Genomic DNA, 22052 nt, shown 5'->3' with positions numbered 1-22052 from the left:
CCTACAGCAAATATCGATAGGCAAGCTGCAGCAATACATGGAATGATCAGCCACTGTAGCCACAGCATGTGAGCCCATCATTGCAAGGTAGGGCAATCAAATAACATAGCAAATACACATAGACTACACACTAATACCTAGTGAAAGCAATGCAAATATAAGCATACAATGCCTTTAAAGCTGAATCTAGGGAACTGACAAAAATAGCTTTGTGGTGTTGTTTTTTGCCTCAGATTGTAGGAAAAAGGACATTCACTGATTGCAGAGCTATATTTTCCCTTTAATTGGCTTTAGTATCTTGCTGAAGGTATGCCTCAGGCTTTCCTCTGATAACTGTCCCAGATCAACACTGTTAATCAATGTTTAAAGGTCTGGGAAAGTCAAATATTGACAGGGCCAGCTACACTGGGATGGCTGCCAGGCCTACTGTAATCTGCCTGTGCATACGCCAAGTGCCCTGGGCATGCAGGAGAGGGTATGACTTCCCGCACAAAGGAGATACCCCCGATGAGTGCTTATCACCTGAAAGATTCCCACTCCTCTCTTTCTGGACATACCGGTAGTTCTGCTGCTGTTAATAGGCTCTATGACACAGTCCTGGGCAGTGTGTAGGTATCAGCTGGATGAACTGTAGGTGTATTGCAATAGCACAGAACACTGATAAGATACTAGGATTAGGTTTTGTAAACTACATAGCACTCATGTATGATCAGTGCTGGGCGCTGAACTGTAAGACTTAATTTATTTGGGCGCTGAAGCCTGTAAAGTGTGAATGAGGACTTTGCATACATGTTTGGAGCAGCATACACACACACATGCACACACAGTTGTGCTAAAAAAGTTGCATACCCTGGCAGAAATCATGAAAATTTAGCTTTGATATTGAAAATAGGATTGACCATGCCAAAAAACAGTCTTATTAAAGGATAGCAGTCATATGAAGCCGTTTAGGATCACATAGTAGTTTGGCTCATAACAGAAATCATCCAAATGGCCCTGATCAAAAGTTTACATACTGTGGAATGTTTGGCTTTGGTACAGACACACTAGTTAAAATAGCAATTAAAGGTTCATTTCCAACATCTGCGTCTTTTTACTTTGCAATTAGTGTCTGTATATAGTCAAGGAGTTTGTTAGCTCTCACATGGATGCACTGAGCAGGCTAGATACTGAGCCATGGAGAGCAGAAAAAAAACTGTCAAAAGACCTGAGTAATAAGGTAATGGAACTTTATAAATACTGTATGGAAAATATATGACAAGATATCCAAAGCTTTGAATATGCCAGTCAGTACTGTTCAATCACTTATTAAGAAGTGGAAAAGTCCAGAGAGACAAGACCAAAATAGAGCTTTATGATCACAATCATAAGCGCTATGTTTAGAGAGTGGGTCAACAAGGCCTATAGTGACAAGAATACCATCCCCACTGTGAAGCATGGTGGTGGTTCACCGATGTTTTAGGGGTTTGTGAGCTCTAAAGGCACATAGAATCTTATGAAAATCGATGGCAATATGAATGCAGCATGTCATCAGAAAGCACTGGCAGACAATTTGATTCTTCTGCATGAAAGTTGCCAAAGGGATGTTCTTGGACATTCCAGCACTACAATGTCCCTAAGCACAAGGCAAATGTGACCCTCCAGTGGTTACAGCAGAAAAATATGAGGGCTCTGGAGTGGCCATCACCATCTCCTGGCCTTAATATCATCGAGCCACTCAGGGAAGATCTCAAACTTGTGGTTCATGCAAGATGACCAAAGACTTTGCTTGACCTTGAGGCATGGGCATCTATATTACCTTTAAGAATTTGAGGCCTCATAGACAACTATTATGAACGTCTGTACACTGTCATTGATACTAAAAGGGGCAGTACACAGTATTAAGAACTAAGGGTATGACTTTTGAACTGGGGTCATTTCATTTGTTTACTTTATGATTGTGTTAGTCTTTTATAACCTACAGTTGAATATGAATCCAAATATCTTGTCTGGTCAGTCATGTTTCTTTAAAAATTGTACAGTATATCACCAGTTCTCCAAGGGTATGCAAACTTTTGAGCACTATGATTTACAGCAGGATTATATATACAGATTTCTTGATCCTGCCTTAAATCATAAAATCTGATAACTTCCTGTGCTCTCTGCCTTTGTGGACTGTTATCAGTTAGGATTGATCTTAGTTCCATGAACTACAGAACATCCCCCCTATGTTATGCAAATAAAGAGAGGGGAATGTGTTTTGTATCGCTTTTCTGTCCTAAGGTGACAATGCTGTTCCTCTCCATGGTATGGTGACTAAGCGTTGTCACCCTAGGACAGGAAGTGTGTTACAGGCAGGGACACAAGTGAAAGTAAAAAAAGAAAAAACCTGAAAAGGAAAAAAACAAATGCTGCCACCACTTCTAAGGACTGGTAAGCGGCAATGGCGGACTGACCATTTGAGCACTCGGGCACTGCCCAAGGGCCTGGGGTCAGTAGGGGCCCCCATGAGATGCCCCTGGTACCTTTTCATTGGCTTTTTCATAGGCTTTTTTGGGTGTGGGTGAGGACACAGGGGTCCCATGATCCCCTATTGCCCGGGGGCCCCATGAGTTGTCAGTCCGCCCCTGGTAAGCGGCAATATATTCTATTTCTTGTTCTTGAGTTAAGATGGTTTTCATAAACCCCATCTTAACCCTAAGAAAGATAATGTAAAAATAAAAGCGTTACATAGTCTTCCCAGGTACTGCTATACTTATCTTCACAGAGAACACCCAGCAAATAATTGCTTCTATTGATCTGCAGGCTGTAAGAACACAGATATACTGTATAAGCTGTATCTGACATCTGTTCCATACATGAAACATAAACTGGCTTTAATGAAGGTTAATGAAAAGAACTTGGGGCCAACTGCCCTAACTCGCCTAATATCAATCCAATACCTCCTCCACTGGATGTAGCCTGTGCCAGCTTTGGTGGTTCTGCCATTGGTTATGGGGTTTTTATTAAGCCCTAATGGAGAAGTTGTCTGCTTGCAATCCTGCTGAAGACAGGTTGTCCATTAAGGCCTATGACTGACTCCATTTATAACTTAAAACTTATAACTATAAAGTTTTCCCTTTGGGTTGGGCTTATACTTTAAGGTTGGAATATAACCTGTGGTCACCTCTTCTGAAGTTTATTATAATGAACAACTTGTTTTCTGTTTTATTCTATTCTAGAACATTCCATCTAATAGAGGACTATGACAGGCAGGCCTTATAAAAGGTTGCAATTCAGTGAGTTGTTATAAATGTTTATTGCTGTTACGGGAAATAAAACCCCCTGCATGTCAAAGGCAATCCAGCAGAAGAAGGGTTAAAGAAGAAAGCCATTTATTGAGCTGCATCATGGTATATAAAAAGGTGTGTTTTATTACAGACAATTAAAAGACTTCCTTTTTCCTGTAGTTAACCCTTATTACCAGTTCTTACAAGTGAATCATGCCAATGACATGCCTTCTTGTTGTTGGGCAATTTTTACTGCGGCACGCAAGCTTATGAAGGCTCCCATTGCTGGATTTTTCATTCTGCACATTCTAGGTGCGTTGTTGTCATGCTAACCCTCTGGCTTCAATACACTGACTAACTAAAATCAGATGTGTGCATCTAAAGCCGGGCATAGACTGTTCAAATCCCGGCTGCTTCAGCAGGGACCAGCCAAGATTCGAGCTCTGTATGGCAAGCTGAATGTACCCAAGTTGGTCGATCAACCAGCCTGTCGGATTTTACATGTGATTATTGCTAGCAGATAATATATCCATTAGCAGTAATCACTGTGCTCTCAAGGTGGGGGCAGCTCCCCCCCGCCAGCAGAACACAATGGCTTCACGGTGGGGATTCCCCTCATCATCACTAGGACTGTGTTGATGGGGAAATTGAGGGATTTTTTTTCCTGCAACCGTGGTTGCAAGAAAGAAAATCACTCTGTCTATGGCAGGCTTAAGGACGTCTAACTGTTCTCTGACTTTCCTCATCTGCATAGCTGTTGTGAGTCAGTGATTCAAAAATACTGAAGCCAGGCTCTCTTTTGGGGATATGGTGTTGCAAAAAAAAAAACATTTGTATGCACTTTATAGATAAATACACATTTTCCTACTTTTTTTTCTCCCCGCAGGGTAATAGTATATTGTGTTAGTATACATTGTATACTAGCACATTATGAGAGACTTGAATACAAAAAAGAAGAACCACAGCGCCCAGGACCACCTTCCTAACACACTCTTTAAGTGAAATGCCACTGTGCACAGGTATAAAGACCACAAAATTATCAACCTAAAAAACAGTGCAAAACACAAACTACCTCACCCCAATCAATATATGTGAACAATAATAAATAACGTATTCCTTAAATAATATTAATAAAAAACATTGCAATTTAGTATAAGTGTCACAAAAAAATATATACATATTTAAACAAAAAGTCCAGTGACACATACAAAAAGTCCAGTGACACATACAAAAAGTCCAGTGCCCCACAAAAAAACCAAAAACTTATTTTCATTAAGAATCTTCAGTGCCAATAGTGATCCTTCCACCATCCACCAGTGCAAAACCAACATGAACCGCACTCACCAGATATTTGGTGAGTATTATGCCTTTCAGGAATAATTAGGGTTCCTGGACCCCCTTTGTGACCTCCAACTATTGCCACCTCAAAGATATGGATATTCCTCCAATTGCTCCCCTCGCCAACTCCACCGGATTCCACGTTGAGAACGCCCTGTGGGTGGGGCGAAACGCATTGACGTACGTCCGGCTGGCCGTCCCAACGTCCTGCGTCATTTCCGGTGAGTGGAACGCACGCTGAGCGGTGCGTTCCAAGTGGCCATTTTGCTTAGCGGAGGAGGTTTTCTTTGAGGTCTGTCATCCTGCTGTGTACAAGGCTGTGAGGTCCTGCTACAGGAATTGTGGAATCCGTTTTTATCTTCAATAAATGCTGCTTATTACCTTTTAAAATGTGAGTGGTCTGGCTTAAAGTTGAATATAAGTGAGAGTCATAACAGTATCACACTATTAGTTTTTTTCTTCCTGGAATCCGGTGGAGTTGGCGAGGGGAGCAATTGGAGAAATATCCATATCTTTGAGGTGGCAATAGTTGGAGGTCACAAAGGGGGTCCAGGAGCCCTAATTAATCCTGAAAGGCGTTATACGCACCAAATATCTGGTGAGTGCGGTTCATGTTGGTTTTGCACTGGTGGATGGTGGAAGGATCACTATTGGCACTGAAGATTCTTAATGAAAATAAGTATTTGTTTTTTTTGTGGGGCACTGGACTTCTTATTGTATGTGTCACTGGACTTTTTGTTTTAATATATATATATATTTTTTTTTGTGACACTTATACTAAATTGCAATGTTTTTTTATTAATATTATTTAATGAATAAGTTATTTATTATTGTTCACATATATTGATTGGGGTGAGGTAGTTTGTATTATGAGAGACTTACCTTAATACGAAGCCTGCCAGTGACGCGCTGTCACCGCCGACATGGCTAACATTTCACAAAGTCTTCCTTCCTGGTTTGCAGGCTCCAACCTTGTGAATGGCCGAGTGCGTACTGGGTGGCACTGTCTGCTCCTCCACCAGGACCTTCTCATATTGGTAAAGTTACCCTTACTCGACTCATCCGCTCTCCCTGCCCTATTACCTAAATCACCAACTAAACTCAAACAAAAACATCATATTGCACATGAATGTCCTTAGTCTAGGTCAGGGTATAGCTAGCCGTAACTAGTCACATGCAATGGAACATTTGTTTTGTAACTGTGAAGACATTTTGAAGAAATTTTCCAGAAAGTATAGGAATATGCCCCATTATTTATTTTCTACACAGATAGCACAGATAAATTTCATGCTGATGGTGATTGGATTAGATGTTGATTGTCCAAGAACAGGATGGGAGGTATGAAATGTGTGGAACCGCCATGATCCACTTACATAATTCCATTTATGGTCCAGATGTCTATATAGGTGTTAATTCTTTGATTTACATGGCTAAAAGTTAGGAATGTTTATCAAATTGCCAGGGTAGTGCATTGTAGTGAGGACTGCATGGAAATGCATGGCCTGGCATAGAAGGGCAAACTCTACAGGCCAAGATTTCACAGTCTCCTGCAATCAAGAACACGTGACAAACATTCTTTCAAGGACAGCAAAGTACACATTTTGGACAGAGGATAACTAGTTCGCAATGGGAGATTATCTACTGCAAACTGGAACAACCATCCCTAAACAGGGACAAAAACTGTCTTCCACTTATAATGCTGTTGGCCAACAATTCTCCTTTAGCCATGTAAATGGAGCAATTGACACCTATGTGGACTTCCTGACAAACTTTTGGTTTCATTTTAAATTTGCTTTAAATACTTCAGAATCACTGCAGTGCTCGCCAAACCATGAAACAAATCCCCCAGTGTTTCCTCTGGGAACTGTACTGAATTACTGTTAAATACACATTTGCTGCCCTTGATCCTACAGCCACTTAGGAGAACCTGGCTGAGAGGGAGTGGAGGTCTGTGGCAGGGCATTGCTTACTGACATACGCTGTTACAGTAGGGTGGGGGGCTCTGGAGTGGTGAACCTGGGGAAGCTGTTCCTCTTTCCCTTGATATTAACATAGCCCTGGTATAGATCTAGGAACTCAGCAGGGAGCTTGTTAATAGAGTCCCCGAGAAACAAACACTGTCCATCACGTCTGAGTAGATTATCCCTTTCAAAGACTTACAGAGGATATTCAACTATACTTTTTACTCTTGGCCACCAGGAACTAGGTGAGTATAAGACTACATTTTAGCCTCCAAGAATTTAAAGTATTATTTTCTAGAAAAGTTTCACTATACAACACAAGTATTCCTTTGCGTTACTTAATATTACTGTTACATGGGGACACACTCCTCAGCAGCACCCATCTTCTGCAGCTATTAAGATACAATCTAATTCTTCCTTTGGGACAGTTTTAGCAAGACTACCCACAGATATCAAGTGTTCTGAATCTTTAAACTTTAGACTTTTGATTGTTTTCCCAATATTGTATGGTTATATTGTCTCATTTGGTCCTAAGCCCCACTCCATAGAAGTCATAGTTTCCATACATTGCACCGATGATGGCCAAATAGCCTGAAATAGCTGTAAGCAGTTTGGAATGGATGACTGTATAATATTAGGCTTCGCACAATATATAGTGCACTATACATCAGCAGTTCTGAATGTGCAACTGGCCAATGGTGCATAAAGTAATGGTTTGCATGGCTCTACTCACTATTCTGAAATGAAACATTCTCTTATTTTTGGGATATGTAATGGAATTAGACATGCAAGTACCTTCTGGTTTCAGAAGGCTTTACTGTGATCCTAACTCAATTTTCTAACTTGGCTCTTGCAACAGAAAAATAAGCTGGATGGTTGTTGGGAAGACAGCAAGGAGTAAAGTCCTAAAATGCAAAGTGCAATATCCTCTAGCATCCAATCAGAATTCATTGCGTATTGGGCTGACCTCAGTAAGAAAAATATTTGGACTGTTTGCAAGATTAACATATATTTTGTGTATAGAGAAACTATAAGTATACTTATCTTCTTCATTGTTCAATGAACTTACAAAACACCATGAACTTCCAAGTAAGAGGGAACACATGGCATGATTTTGCATCCTCCTCCTTCATTTTCATGGTCAATTGGCCAAGACTCTTAGCAAGTAACCAAGAATCTGCCTAGCAATGGATCATGGTGGTGGGAAGTGCAGGGAAGGTAAACAGAGGATCCTTAAATTCCCTCCTTCAAAAGTAGCCTGTTACTTCTGGGCAAAGTCCACATCAAGTAAAATGCAAAGGACGCACCTGGAACCTCACACATGTGGATCTGAGAGACAATCCCTGTGTCATTTTCCTTGTGTGCCGGCCACTGATAGACGTAGAGTGAGGTGTGAGATGAGCCAGCATCAAACACTATACCAAACTGTAAAAATGAAGAAGAACACAGCTTTTTTACAGTCATTCAACCCATACAGTAATGCAGCACTGACAAATATAGTAAAATAAAAAACAAAAAATGCTTGCAAGCACAACAGTCTAACAGTCATCAAAAATAATGAAGTAACTAAACTGTATTAAATGTCGCTGCAATGCAAAAAACTAAACTGATAACTCCAGACTAATCTATAGCCTTGATTTCACTGCACACTGTGAGCTGCAGCAAGTCAGTCATCCAAATGCAGGAATGGTCTAAAATAACAAGAATGGAAAGGTTAAAAAAAAGAAAAAAGGGGATGAGAATGTTGATTGAGGGGAAAGGTGGCCAAAAAGGCAAAATATAAGCCAATAAATTTCAGTTTTTAATGTCCATTCTTTAGTTCAATATATTTTGTTCGAGAATCGCTCAATGTAAATAATTTTTATTAAAGTGTGCTAATCAATTAACCTTGTTCTATGTATCATGTGTAATCATAGATTGATATGTGGACATCCATACAAACTGTGTTGCAGTGTTACTCAATGCATGTACTTTACTGCTCCTTCTCACATTGTAAGTCTGAGTTATCCAAAAAAACACACTCCCTGTTTGGCTGATCTCAACTATTGAGATACAGTAATTGCACTGAGCCAATTAGGACTCTCTCTAGTGGGTAATCTACAAACCACTCTATTTTTTTGTCTCTTTTCAATAGAAGATATTGGGCGTGATGAGGCTGACAGGGCTGCCCACTAAGTGAATTATGTACAGTTCTGATTAACTGGCAGAACTTTTAACGGTGTATTGCCATTAACAATATTCAAGCTTAGTGATCAGATAGAGAGTGGAGACTGAGCGTTTTCCTCCTGCCTGTGGCAAACTGACATCTCTGCTATGGTAAAGTCACTTTACTGGAGCTTAAGAAAAGCTTTTAATAAGAATAAAGAACTTTTTGGAAATAGAATACTGTGACATATTCATGCAGAATTGTAAAGTGAAGTTGCATGATTTCAAAGTTGGATCCAGTGTGAACCAGGTTGTAATCAGTTTGCATGATAAATGCTGAGAATAATTTATAATGGTATAAAATGTATCATTGTACACAGGTCTAATTTTTCTGTAAACTCTCATTTTGATACCTAGAATGCTACAATGTTACTCATGTCCATAGGATATCCACTGAATGTTATTGACCATTTTTTATTGCATTTTTTAAAAGAAATATTTGGATGTCCAAGCACCAGGAAGTATGTTACAGAACAAAAGGTGCTGGAACACACAAAATGAACGTGAACACCTAAACCTCCAAGACTGTCAAAACAGAGTCAGGAATTATGGCAGGGAGATGTCACTGTATCCAAAACATGTAAAGCTCGACATAGATGGACTGAAATTTGGCCACTTCAGAAGGGATCAGCCAAATTCCAATCCATACATGACTTGTCCTTGTTGGATCAACCTCTGTCAAACAGGAATGCTGGAAAACCTTTGTCAAAGGCTGCAGCCACTGATCAGTGTATTCTGAATGTGGAGGAATCCTGCTGTCAGAATACAATGTCCCAGTGAGAGAGATTCCTCTATCCACAGGGTTTCTTTAAAGGAGGAGTATAGCCACAGATCTTTTATCTATACTTCTCCTATGGATAACAGGAGTGCAGTTAGTTCTGCACTCCTATGACCTGTGGGCTAAAGTCCTCTGTCAGCAGGGGTGGACTGACAACTCATGGGGCCCCAGAGCAATAGGGGATCATGGGGCCCCTGTGTCCTTGCTCAAACTCAAAAAAGCCTATGAAATAGGTACCAGGGGCATCTCATGGGGCCCCCTACTGACCCCGGGCCCTCGGGCAGTGCCCGAGTTTCCAAATGGTCAGTCCGCCCCTGTCTGTCAGCTTATGTCACAGAGCTATTCCAGTCTCTGAAAAGATCCCGACCATATGGTTGGGATCCACCCAGAACTCTGGACCAGCACCTAGCTCAGCCTCTCAGCAAACCGCAGAGAGCCTGAGCCAGTGCCTACTGCCCCCTCCATAGCCCAGTGCTCCAGTGAGGGGGGGCAGAGGCAGAGCAGAGAGCCAGAGACTGACAGTTCCGGCTCTCTGCTCAGAGCCAGAGCGAAGGCAGAGATTTGAGCAATCATGGTCTTTAGTCGCTCAAAAAATGGCGGTGATGTGGAGGAACAGGAACACTGCCTAGTTTGTATTTACTCCTGATGGCACTTGACATTTTTATTATATATGCAGGCTCTTCTTCCGGGTTTATAGTAACTGTCTCGCTCTCCGGAAGGACATCTGCCAGAAATATCTGTCTGAAATCTGAACTATCTCTAAGAAACACCCACAATGCTCCTGGTAAGAAGAGATATTTGTCCAAGCTTTAGGGGACATGTTTTTTTTGTTTTATTCATGGCAAGAAAGGGGTACTTTATTTGAAATGATTTAGTACTATTTGGCTTGTTACAGCAGAACTAAAGCTTCCGATCCTTTACAACCAAGGGAGCTACCATCTTAGCCTTTATCTCATCTGCAGGCGCCATAGTGCTGCACATGTGATCAATCATGGAACCAGCCATTTGATGGCTTGATAATTTGCAAGTAAAAGCAGTTGTAACAGTTATAGTTCACAGCATGCTTTGAATGCAACAATTTCGGGAAACTGTTAAATTGATTACTTAACCTGTAATGGCCTTATTAGTTTGTTATAAAATAAAACTATATTCTGGGAGAGAAAAATAGGAACCATCTTAAAAAAATAAACATTTACAGTTTTCTAATCTAGCATATGCTGATATGCATACATGTGTATTTGAGCAAAAGACTTGATGCAGAAGAGGTTATTACATACTCACATTGCCTTGCTCTCACCAACCTTTAAAATCAGACCCAGCCAGTGCCCAAAGCTGTAGCTGGGAGATCAGCTCCCCAGGTATCACCTTGCAGACACTGTCTCTGAAACCTTAGGTAGAGCAGGATAAGGAATGAAAGGTGGCAGAGCCACTGCTGTGGTTCATTGACTTGTGTGTAAATTTCAGCTTTGGCTATTGAGCTCTGTAAACAAAATTTATCAGTAGCTAAAGAGAACCTGGGAGATGTGTGAAGTGGCTGAGAGTTCTACTGACCGGACATATTTTTTTAAAAGCTTTCACTCCTGACCATAATACATAAATAAAAGAAAATAAACTGATCAGTCATACCTTTATGACTACCCACCTAATATTGAGTGGGTCCCCCTTTTGCCACCAAAATAGCCCTGATAGGTTGAGGCATGGACACCACTATGGGTAACTGGTGTATATGCAAAACTACAAAAAACATTTTGTAAGGATTCGTTTCACAGGGAGAGCCTTCCAGCAATTCACACCACTAGTCAACAATTTTAGGGCTTCCTGCTCAACATTATTTACCTTTGCAGTAGTTCTTTTGGTCTATTCCAGCCCAGACTGAGCTTCCCTCTGATGTTGGCCTTGTCCAAGTACCTATCAGTAATGCCAGACAGTCCGGACAAGTGCTCCTTGTGCATTTGCACACAATTGGTCTCCTGAGGGAGTACAGACTGATTGGAGACTACTGTGTTGTAAGTACCACCCACCTTTCTCCAGTCATTAATTAATGAATGCCTCTTCTCCTTTTGCCAACTACATCTTTACTCAGTGATTGACTGTGTCACAACTCCTTGCTGTACTAGATTCATATCTACTGGTATCAGTTTTGCTGATGAATTTTGCACATTATGCCCTCTTTATTTCTGCTGCTATGTATAGGGGCCAATCCTCTCTTACCTTGTCAGGTGACGGCTGATACATGTTTTGGATTTCCACCAGGCTGAGTATGAGTGCGATTACACCAGACACGGTAGAGATAACAATAAGACATGCTACTGCCAGACCCTTGCGGTTTCTACACTGCATTGACCTGGAAGAGGAAAAAATGAGGTTACAAGCCGAGCAAATGGAAAATAATGCCTTTTCCCAAAAGTAACATTGGTGCTAACTCCAAATTAGTGATATTAAACCATCAGTTCTTTAAACACTTATATTCCTTGCCTATGCTTCTGTTTAAAGCGGAGCTAAATGGTTTATACTCACCTTTCTAACAGTCCCTCGCCAGCATCTTTTCCTGTGTGCCGGATTTTCGCCATCTTCATTGCATGCGCAGGAGCTAGTCATTCTGGCACACAGGGATCGGGCTGGCCACTTCAAGCTGAGCTGCGCATGTGCAGCTCAGTTTACAGTCCAGGGATCACTGAGCAGGCAGGTAGGTTTAGATTATTGCAGAAGAGTCTTTGCATGTCTCTTCTGCAATAAAAAGCCTGCCTACTCACATTATGTAACAGTGAATTTTAGTTCCACTTTTTTTATGACCACTGTGCCTCTGGTCTCCTGGCTCAGGGTGGCTCCTTTCTCTTGTGGCACCCTTTGGAGCTATCCTTGTATGTGAGGACCAGAGTTGTGTCTCTCTACACTGTGTGCATTGAGAACAACACACAGCCCCACAGCCTAGCAAGATGCCCCCCCCCCTTCTTCCTTCTCCAAGTTAGCAGACTGCACTGCCAACTCTTAACCCTTTCCTGTGAAGACAGGAAGTTCAGGAAAGCAGTCGTAAGAACATCAACCTGCAGCATTGAAAGTTGTAAATGGTGAGTGTTGAGATAAGAATTTCAAGAAATTGTTTCCTGGGGGAATTTTCATTTTATTATGCTCTATGTATTAGGTCCAATGCACACTGGGCGTTAGCCCAGGTGCATAAATGCAGGTGGAATCGGTGCAGCGCCCTGCCCAACTGATGGCAGCCTGTTAAACTTGGAGAGGGTGAAGCACAGACTTTCTAATGAGCAACAAAACCCACTTGTAATTGTACAATTGAAAAATAATAAAAAAGACTTGCCTTTATTGACATAGTGAATTGCACACAGCTGTACATGACATTTTCAGGTACTGAGATCAGCATCTCCTTTGGCCAATGAATAGATTGTTGGAAATATCTGTGTTAACTTACATGTGAACATGGAATAGTAAAGCCAAGCTTAACTACTTCGCTACCAGAGACATTTAGGCCTGATGCATAGTTAACTAACATTACAGTGCCTTGAAAAAGTATTCATACCCCTTGAAATTTTCCACATTTTGTCATGTTACAACCAAACCCGTAAATGTATTTTATCCTAGATTGTAAGCTCGACAGAGCAGGGCCCTCAAACCACTCGTATATTGTTTTGTTACTGTGTTGTCTCATGTACTGTCCCCCACTATTTTGTACAGTGCTGAGCAAACCTTTTGGCGCTATATAAATACTATATAATAATAATAATATTGGGATTTTATGTAATAGGCCACACAAAGTGGCACATAATTGTGAAGTGGAAGGAAAATGATAAATGGTTTTCAAAATGTTTTACAAATAAATCTGTGAAAAGTGCGGTGTGCATTTGTATTCAGCCCCCCTGAGTCAATACTTTGTAGAATCACCTTTCACTGCAATTACAGCTGCAAGTCTTTTTGGGGATGTCTATCCAGCTTTGCACATCTAGAGAGGGACATTTTTGCCCATTCTTCTTTGCAAAATAGCTCAAGCTCTGTCAGATTAGATGGAGAGCGTCTGTAAACAGCAATTTTCAAGTCTTGCCACAGATTCTCATTTGGATTTAGGTCTGGACTTTGACTGGGCCATTCTAACACATGAATATGCTTTGATCTAAACCATTCCATTGTAGCTCTGGCAGTATGTTTAGGGTCGTTTTCCTGCTGGAAGGTGAGCCTCCTCCCCAGTCTCAAATCTTTGCAGACTCTAACAGGTTTTCTTCTAAGATTGCCCTGTATTTTGCTCCATCCATCTTCCCACCAACTCTGACCAGCTTCCCTGTCCCTACTGAAGAAAGGCATCCCCACAACATGATGCTGCCAACACCATGTTTCACAGTGGGGATGGCGTGTTCAGGGTGATGTGCAGTGTTAGTTCCACCACACAGCGGTTTGCTTTTAGGCCAAAAAGTTCAATTTTGGTCTCATCTGACCAGAGCACCTTCTTCCACATGTTTTCTGTGTCCCCCACATGGCTTCTGGCAAACTGCAAACGGGACTTCTTATAGCTTTCTTTCAACAATGGCTTTCTTCTTGCCACTCTTCCATAAAGGCCAAAATTGTGGAGTGCACGACTAATAGTTGTCCTGTGGGCAGATTCTCCCACTTGAGCTATGTATCTCTGCAGCTCCTCCAGAGTTACCATGGGCCTCTTGGCTGCTTCTCTGATTAATGCTCTCCTTGCCTGGCCTTTCAGTTTAGGTGGACGGCCATGCCTTGGTAGGTTTGCAGTTGTGCCATACTCTTTCTGTTTTCGGATGATGCATTGAACAGTGCTCTGTGAGATGTTCAAAGCTTGGGATGTTTTTTTATAACCTAACCCTGCTTTAAACTTATCCAGAAATTTATCCCTGACCTGTCTGGTGTGTTCCTTGGCCTTCATGATGCTGTTTGTTCACTAATGTTCGCTAACAAACCTCTGAGGGCTTCACAGAAAATCTGCATTTATACTGAGATTTAATAACACACAGGTGGACTCTATTTACTAATTGGGTGACTTTTGAAGGCAATTGGTTCCACTAGATTTGAGTTAGAGGTATCAGAGTAAAGGGGACTGAATACAAATGCATGGCACACTTTTCAGATGTTTATTTGTAAACAATTTTGAAAACCATTTATCATTTTCCTTCCACTTTACAATTATGTGCCACTTTGTGTTGGTCTATCACATAAAATCCCAATAAAATACATTTACGTTTTTGGTTGTAACATGACAAAATGTGGAAAATTTCAAGGGGTATGAATACTTTTTCAAGGCACTGTATATATTTTTTGAAAGCAGAGGCCCTGGAGAATTCAGTGGTGGTAGCTGCTATTTTTTTTTTATGTCACATTATATTAGCACATGTTAATCAAATGAAAATTTTCCATTAAAAAATGCAGTAAGGTAAATTTTAGAACAAACAATATAATATCCAATTGTTTTTTTAAAATCTAAAAGATGAGTTTGTGAGTGTAAATTGAATCCTAACAGGTCAAGCATTAAACATTCTGCACACTTGTAAATCAGTGACAAAGTTTGGTACCCAAAATTGTGCATAGTTACCACTGTAAAAGCCTTCACGGGTTATTTGAGATTTAACCATGAATTATGGTCCTAGAATTATTCTCACTCTGAGGTTTGCGGTAATATGTACGTATGCTGGTGCACCAGTGGCAAAGATTATACTCCCTATCGCAAAGGGTAGAGACCCATTCAAGTGAATGAGACCATGTCACAACCTCCCTGCAACTGTGTATAAATGCATGCGTTTACAGCACAGTGGTGCAGCAATGTAAAGCCTACTCACTGCACCTCAGATGCCTCTGAAAAGCAATCCACATCTAATCTTAGCGTTAATGTTACATGCAGTGGGGAAAATAATTCTTTGATCCCCTGCAGATTTTGTAAGATTGCTCACTTACAAAGAAATGAAGGGTCTATACTTTTTATCATAGGTGTATTTTAAATGATAGAAACAGAATATCAACCAAAAGTCCATAAAAAACACATGATACAAATGTTATAAATTGAGTTGCAGTTCAGTGAGTAAAATATTTGATCCCCTACCAACTAACAATAATTCTGGCTCCCACAGACTGGCTATGTGCTCACGTGATGCACAGATTAGTCCTGTCAATTTAAGAAGGTGCTCCTAAGGACAACTCTGTTATGTATACAAAAGACACCTGTCCACAGAATCTCTCTCTTCCATTCAAACCACACCATCTCCATGGGCAACACCAAAGAGCTGTCAAAGGACATCATAGACAAGATTGCAGACCTGCACAAGGCTAGAATGGGCTACAAGACCATCAGAAAGTTGCTTGGTGAGAAGGAGACAACTTTTGGAGCAATTGTTCGCAAATGGAAGAAATACAAAATAATCATCAAATTGCCGTCGGAGTGGAGCTCCATGCAAGATTTCGTCTCATTGGGTAAGAATGATCCTGAGAAAAGTGAGGGATCAACCCAGAACTACACGGCAGGAGCTTGTGAATGATCTCAAGGTAGTTTGGACCACAGTAACCAAACAACCATTGGTAACACAATACGCCGCCATGGATTGAAATGCTGCAGTGCCCGCAAGGTCCGCAACTTCAAGAAAGCACATGTACAGGTCCATCTGAAGTTTGCCAATGAACATCTAAATGATTCAGAGAAAGATTGGGAGAAAGTGCTGTGGTCAGATGAGACCAAAATTGAGCTCTTTGGCATTAATTCAACTTTCTGTGTTTGGAGGAAGAATGCTGACTGTGACCCTAAGAACACCATCCCTACAATCAAGCACAAAGGTGGTAACATTATTCTTTGAGGCTGTTTCTCTACTAAAGTTCAGGCTGACTTTGCCGCATTGGGGGGCCAAAGAATGGGGCCATGTATTGTAAAATCTTGGATGAGAACCTTCTTCCCCCAGCCAGAACACTGATGATGGGTTGTGGATGGGTCTTCCAGCACGATAATGACCCAAAACATACCACCAAGGCAACAAAGGAGTGGCTCAGGAAGAAGCACATTAAGGTCATGGAGTCTCCAGTCCAGTCTCCAGACCTTAATACTATAGAAAATTTATGGAGGGAGCTGAAACTTTGAGTTGCCAAGCGACAGCCAAGAAACCTTAAGGATTTAGAGAAGATCTGTAAAGAAGAGTGGAGTAAAATCCCTCCTGAGATGTGTGCAAACCTGGTAACTAACTACAAGAAACGTGCCTCTGTACTTGCCAACAATGGTTTCTCCACTAAGTAGTAAGTCATGTTTTGCTCAGGGATCAAATACTTATTTTACTCACTGAACTGCAACTCAATGTATAACATTTGTATCATGTGTTTTGGCTGGATTTTTGGTTGATATTCTGTCTCTATCATTTAAAATACACCTATGATAAAAATTATACTCTTCTTCTCTTTGTAAGTGGGCAAACTTACAAATTCTGCAGGGGATCAAAGAATTACTTTCTCCACTGTATATCCAATTACTAAAAGTCTGACAACCATGGCTATTATTCATACACTATACTACTAAACCTGAATAAGAAACTTTATGATACAATGCTGACTCTGTGCAGGCCAGTCAAGTTCCTCCACCATAAACTCGTACATCCATGTCTTTATGGACCTTGCTTTGTGCACTGGTGCGCAGTCACATTGGAACAGGAAGGGGCCATCCCCAAACTGTTCTCACAAAGTTGGGAGCATGAAAGTGTCCAAATTGCCTTGGTAGGCCGACGCCTTAAGAGTTCCTTTCACCGGAACTAAGGGGCTAAGCCCAACCCCTGAAAAACAACCCCACACAATAATCCCCCTTCCACCAAACTTTACACTTGGCACAATGCAGTCAGGCAAGTACCGTTCTTCTGGCAACCACCAAACCCAGACAAGTCCATCAGATTGCCAGATAGAAAACTGTGATTCATCACTCCGGAGAACACATCTCCAACGCTCTAGAGTCCAGTGGCAGCGTTCTTTACACCGCTTCATCCAACAATTTGCATTGCACTTGGTAATGTACGACTTTTTTGCAGTTGCTCAGCCATGGAAACCCATTCCATGAAGCTCTCTACCCACTGTGGTTGTACTAATCTGAAGGCCACATGAAGTTTGGAGGTCTTTAGTTATTGACTGTGCAAACAGTTGGCGACCTCTGCGCACTGTGCTCTTCAGCATGCGCTGACCCCGCTCTTTCATTTTACGTGGCCTACTGCTTTGTGGCTGCTGTTGTTCCCAGTTGCTTCCACTTTGTTATTATACCACTAACAGTTGACTGTGGAATATATAGTAGCAGGAAATTTCACGGATGGATTTATTGCACAGGTGGCAACCTGTCATGGTACCATGCTTGAATTCACTGAGCTCCTGAGAGCGACCCATTCTTTCACAAATGTTTGTAGAAGCAGTCTGCATGTCTAGGTGCTTGATTTTATACATCTGTGGCCATGGAGGTGATTGGAACACCTGAATCCAATGATTTGGAGGGTTGTCCCAATACTTTTGACAATATAGTGTATATTCATCTACTGAGTCAAGATTGTCTATAAAACATTCCATTTAGTTTTATGCCCATTTTGAATCTTTCTTCTAAAATAATACATGTATGGGAGCAGTTTTACCTGCCAAAGGACTTGTATTTCTGTTCATCCATAACCCAAGATGTACACAGCCCTCTCAGACTGTACAGACAGGTTACCAACCTGACTTTTTTTACATTGCATTTAACGCAACATGGTCGCTTCCTTGTCCCTATTCTGTAACTGGACAGTGAGGAAGCAGCAAGAATCTGATATGGTCACCCCCCTGCTTTTTGCCAGCATGTTCCTGGACAACAAACATTCATACATCACATCTCATTGGCTCCCAGCCCTGACCCTTTTCTTCCCAGTTTGAGTGCTGAAGTACAGGGGATCACAAGAGGATGAAATACAGTTTGTGTTTTACACGTTTCATTTTTTTAATTATAAATACAGAACCGCACGAATTGCTGTGTTTCATACCCAAGTTGAGTCTTGGCATTCAGCTTTAAGTGTAGCACCTACCTAAACCTAGTACTTACATTTAAACTTGCATAGAACCTGAAGAATTACTAGGAAATAAGAGTTGAGGTGGATTCACACCATATACAGTGGGACCAAGTTGAGTGGCTATTCCAGTGCAATCCCACCACATGGACAAGGCAAAAATTCCTCATCTCCTATGTGCCCAGTTCACACCACTGTGTTGCAGTGGTGTGCGGGCATGGTGCACAGTTCCAGGCAATCCACTGCTGTGCTGCCGACAATTGTACTTTATGAGAAGTCTGTGTGACATCTCACATTTTTTTTATTTTAAATAAAAGTTGACAGGGGGTAATGCGCCAAGCTTAGTGCATCATCACTGCGTTGATCTCGACCCCACCGCACACAAGCCACTGCACTGCAATGCAGCTGCTGGTGTGAACGAGCCCTGACTGTTCATCTCTAACATGGCTAGATCTAGGGGGGTGCTGGGGTGGGCTTTGACCCCCCCCCCCGAATTTTAGTTGTTTCCCCCCCTTCCCCAGAGCTAACCACCCCCCTCCACTCTGAACACTCTGCCTGCCGGCTGAACCATACTGGAGCCAGCTGCCCTCTCCTTTCAGCTTTGTAAAAGGTACAAGTAAATGTACTGCCCAGCTAAATTTAATGATCTGGTCAGCAGGGTGGGGAAGGCTGCCTGTACCACTCTGCTCCCCCTCCCCCCCTCGTAGGAGGAGCCCTGCTGCTTGTGCCCATGCTGTGTGCAGTGCAGGGATGGGAGGAGTTCTACTGAGTGCTCTGCCAGCAGTGACCCCTATTCTCTGCCTTGCCAGCAGTGACCCCTGTCATCTTCCCTGCCAGCAGTGACCTGTTGTCTGCCCTGCCAGCAGTGACCCCTGTCCTCTGTCTTGCCAGCAGTGACCTCTGTCGTCTGCCCTGCCAGCAGTGACCCCTGTCATCTGCCCTGCCAGCAGTGACCCCTGTCCTCTGCCCTGCTAGCAGTGACCCCTGTCGTCCACCCTGCCAGCAGTGACCCCTGTCATCCGCCCTGCCAGCAGTGAGCTCCTGTTGTCCTCCCTGCCAGCAGTGACCCCTGTCTTCTGCCCTGCCAGCAGTGACCCCTGTTGTCCGCCCTGCCAGCAGTGACTGCCTGTTGTCCTCCCAGCTAGCAGTGACCCCTGTCCTCTGCCCTGCCATCAGTGACCCCTGTCGTCTGCCCTGCCAGCAGTGACCCCTGTCACCCGCCATGCCAGCAGTGAGCTCCTGTTGTCCTCCCTGCCAGCAGTGACCCCTGTCCTCTGCCCTGCCAGCAGTGACCCCTGTTGTCCGCCGTGCCAGCAGTGACTGCTTGTCGTCCTCCCAGCTAGCAGTGACCCCTGTCCTCTGCCCTGCCAGCAGTGACCCCTGTCGTCTGCCCTACCAGCAGTGACCCCTGTCATCCGCCCTGCCAGCAGTGAGCTCTTGTTGTCCTCCCTGCCAGCAGTGACCCCTGTCCTCTGCCCTGCCAGCAGTGACCCCTGTTGTCCGCCCTGCCAGCAGTGACTGCCTGTCGTCCTCCCAGCTAGCAGTGACCCCTGTCCTCTGCCCTGCCAACAGTGACCCCTGTCGTCTGCCCTGCCAGCAGTGACCCCTGTCATCCGCCCTGCCAGCAGTGACCCCTGTCATCCGCCCTGCCAGCAGTGACCCCTGTCATCCGCCCTGCCAGCAGTGACCCCTGTCGTCCGCCCTGCCAGCAGTGACCCCCTGTCGTCCTCCCAGCCAGCAGTGACTCCCTGTCATCTGCCCTGCCATCAGTGACCCCTGTCCTCTGCCCTGCCAGCAGTGACCCCTGTCTTCAGCTCTGTTGTCTCCTGTACCCTCCCCTACAAACGAATGGCCTCTGTACACTGCTTTACATAATGCTGACCCTATCCTTTGCCCTGCTGACCCCTTGTACACTGCCCTGCAGAAGTCCTATCCTCTGCCCAACGCTGACATTTTTTACTGCACCCCCACATTGGGCAGACTACATCAAGCCCTGATCTCTAATGTTTTCATATAATTATTTACAACCAAGTACATTTGTTGCTTTGAGAATGGTCTGACACCATTCTCATAGCGCTGAAACAGACTGACCATTCAAAATTGATCTTTACAGCTCTGCAATGACTAAACAAAAAAAGAAAATTATTTGATTGCCGTACATTTTCCCAGTTTGCCAATTATACAAATTATAAACTTTACCTTATTTATTGTTCGGTCCACTAATTCCGATAGTCCAGTTATAGGTGACATTTGTTGGCTTAAAGAATTATTGGCATTTATTACGTGGTAACCCCACGAAATTAGGTCCTTAAACCTAGTACACACGATCAGAAAATTGTACAAAAAATACTGCTTTCAAAGTGATTGTAATCTGATTGTTTGTTAGTACACAGCTTTCGTCTGAAATTATTTGAAGGGACAAGCACAAAGATTTTTCTCATATGATACCAGATCGTACGATTTTCATTTAATCAGCACAGTTTTCGTCTGAAAGTACAATACAAATACATTACATCACTTCCGAATTTTCTTTCTGTCGTACAAGAATTTTTGTAACCTTTTCACGTTTGATATGAGACTTGCATACAAAAAACAAAAACCTGAGGATCATTCGTTCAATATTCTCATCGTGTGTACAGGGCTTTAGATGTCCCAGCTGTAGTACTGTCCAACTACCCGAGCTGGATTCTCCGTAATGTAAACTAAAGCTAAATAGGGAAAGATATACCCATCTGTAAGAGCCACAAAAAGCTTGGTGGACGTGCACATTCCAAAGCACAGTGCTCCCTAATGAGGTTCCTGTATGATTTGTGGGCGATTTAGCCTGCAGCCATCCACCTTAAGTTGGAATATCACATTTTGGTGGACTGATCCTTTAAATCAGCCTGTCTGGGAGACAACACAGTGACTGACAAACAATCTTACCCTTCCTTGTTAGTATCAGTCACAACCCAGAGAGGTTTTCTCTGCCAGTCTCTCTTCCTCACAGGTCAAGGTGCATTGTGTGCGATGTCACTGTATGCACAATGAAGAGTTCACAGCCCCTCCTCCTCTACAGGTGTCCAATCACCTGAAGGTGGCAGTACGCCAGACCTCGCCATTGGCACTCAACTGTAAAACTAAACTAAATTCTCGACACAATCAGACATCTTTAATCTCAGCACCACATTCCACTGTGCTCACAGTTATCTTGTTAGGATGTCAATGTATGTGCAGCCTGGAGTAAAATGAAATAAACTGCTTGTATGAGAAGAAGAAAAAGTTGCTTACGAGCGACGGTCCATGCAATCGCTGAGGGTCGGATACGACTGAATAGATAGATAGATAGATAGATAGATAGATAGATGAGAAGAAGAATGGCAACTGCAGTGTAGCACACACCTCTCCTATCCATGGATCTATCCAGGTGCTTTACTCTCACTTTTTGGGTTTCCGCAGAAGTGGCAGTGGGATTTGGCAGCCACAAGTCAATGCGGCATGGACATGCCCAGTTGGCACTTTTCTATCTACAGTATTTTTTGCC

General features: G+C 42.7%; 1 protein-coding gene across 1 annotated transcript in view; it reads right to left on the bottom strand.

Moving 5' to 3' along the window:
* Positions 1–21544, bottom strand: part of LOC149463487 (ectonucleoside triphosphate diphosphohydrolase 8-like) — a 63805-nt gene extending 42261 nt beyond the window's left edge. Inside the window, exons 1-3 of the mRNA XM_089675028.1 lie at positions 21455–21544; positions 11742–11874; positions 7855–7972 (exon numbers count right to left, since the gene is read on the bottom strand). Of these exons, the coding sequence (XP_089531154.1) occupies positions 7855–7972; positions 11742–11870 (247 nt within the window). The 5' untranslated portion in view covers positions 11871–11874; positions 21455–21544. The remainder of the gene's footprint in view (positions 1–7854; positions 7973–11741; positions 11875–21454) is intronic.
* Between the last annotated feature and the right edge of the window lie 508 nt (positions 21545–22052).

The sequence above is a fragment of the Staurois parvus genome, unplaced genomic scaffold, assembly GCF_062004578.1.
Source record: "Staurois parvus isolate SC_StPar_1 unplaced genomic scaffold, SC_StPar_1.0 ptg000154l, whole genome shotgun sequence".
Classification (NCBI taxonomy): domain Eukaryota; kingdom Metazoa; phylum Chordata; class Amphibia; order Anura; family Ranidae; genus Staurois; species Staurois parvus.
Note: the sequence above shows the minus strand (reverse complement) of the source record. Positions and strands in the feature narration are given on the sequence as shown.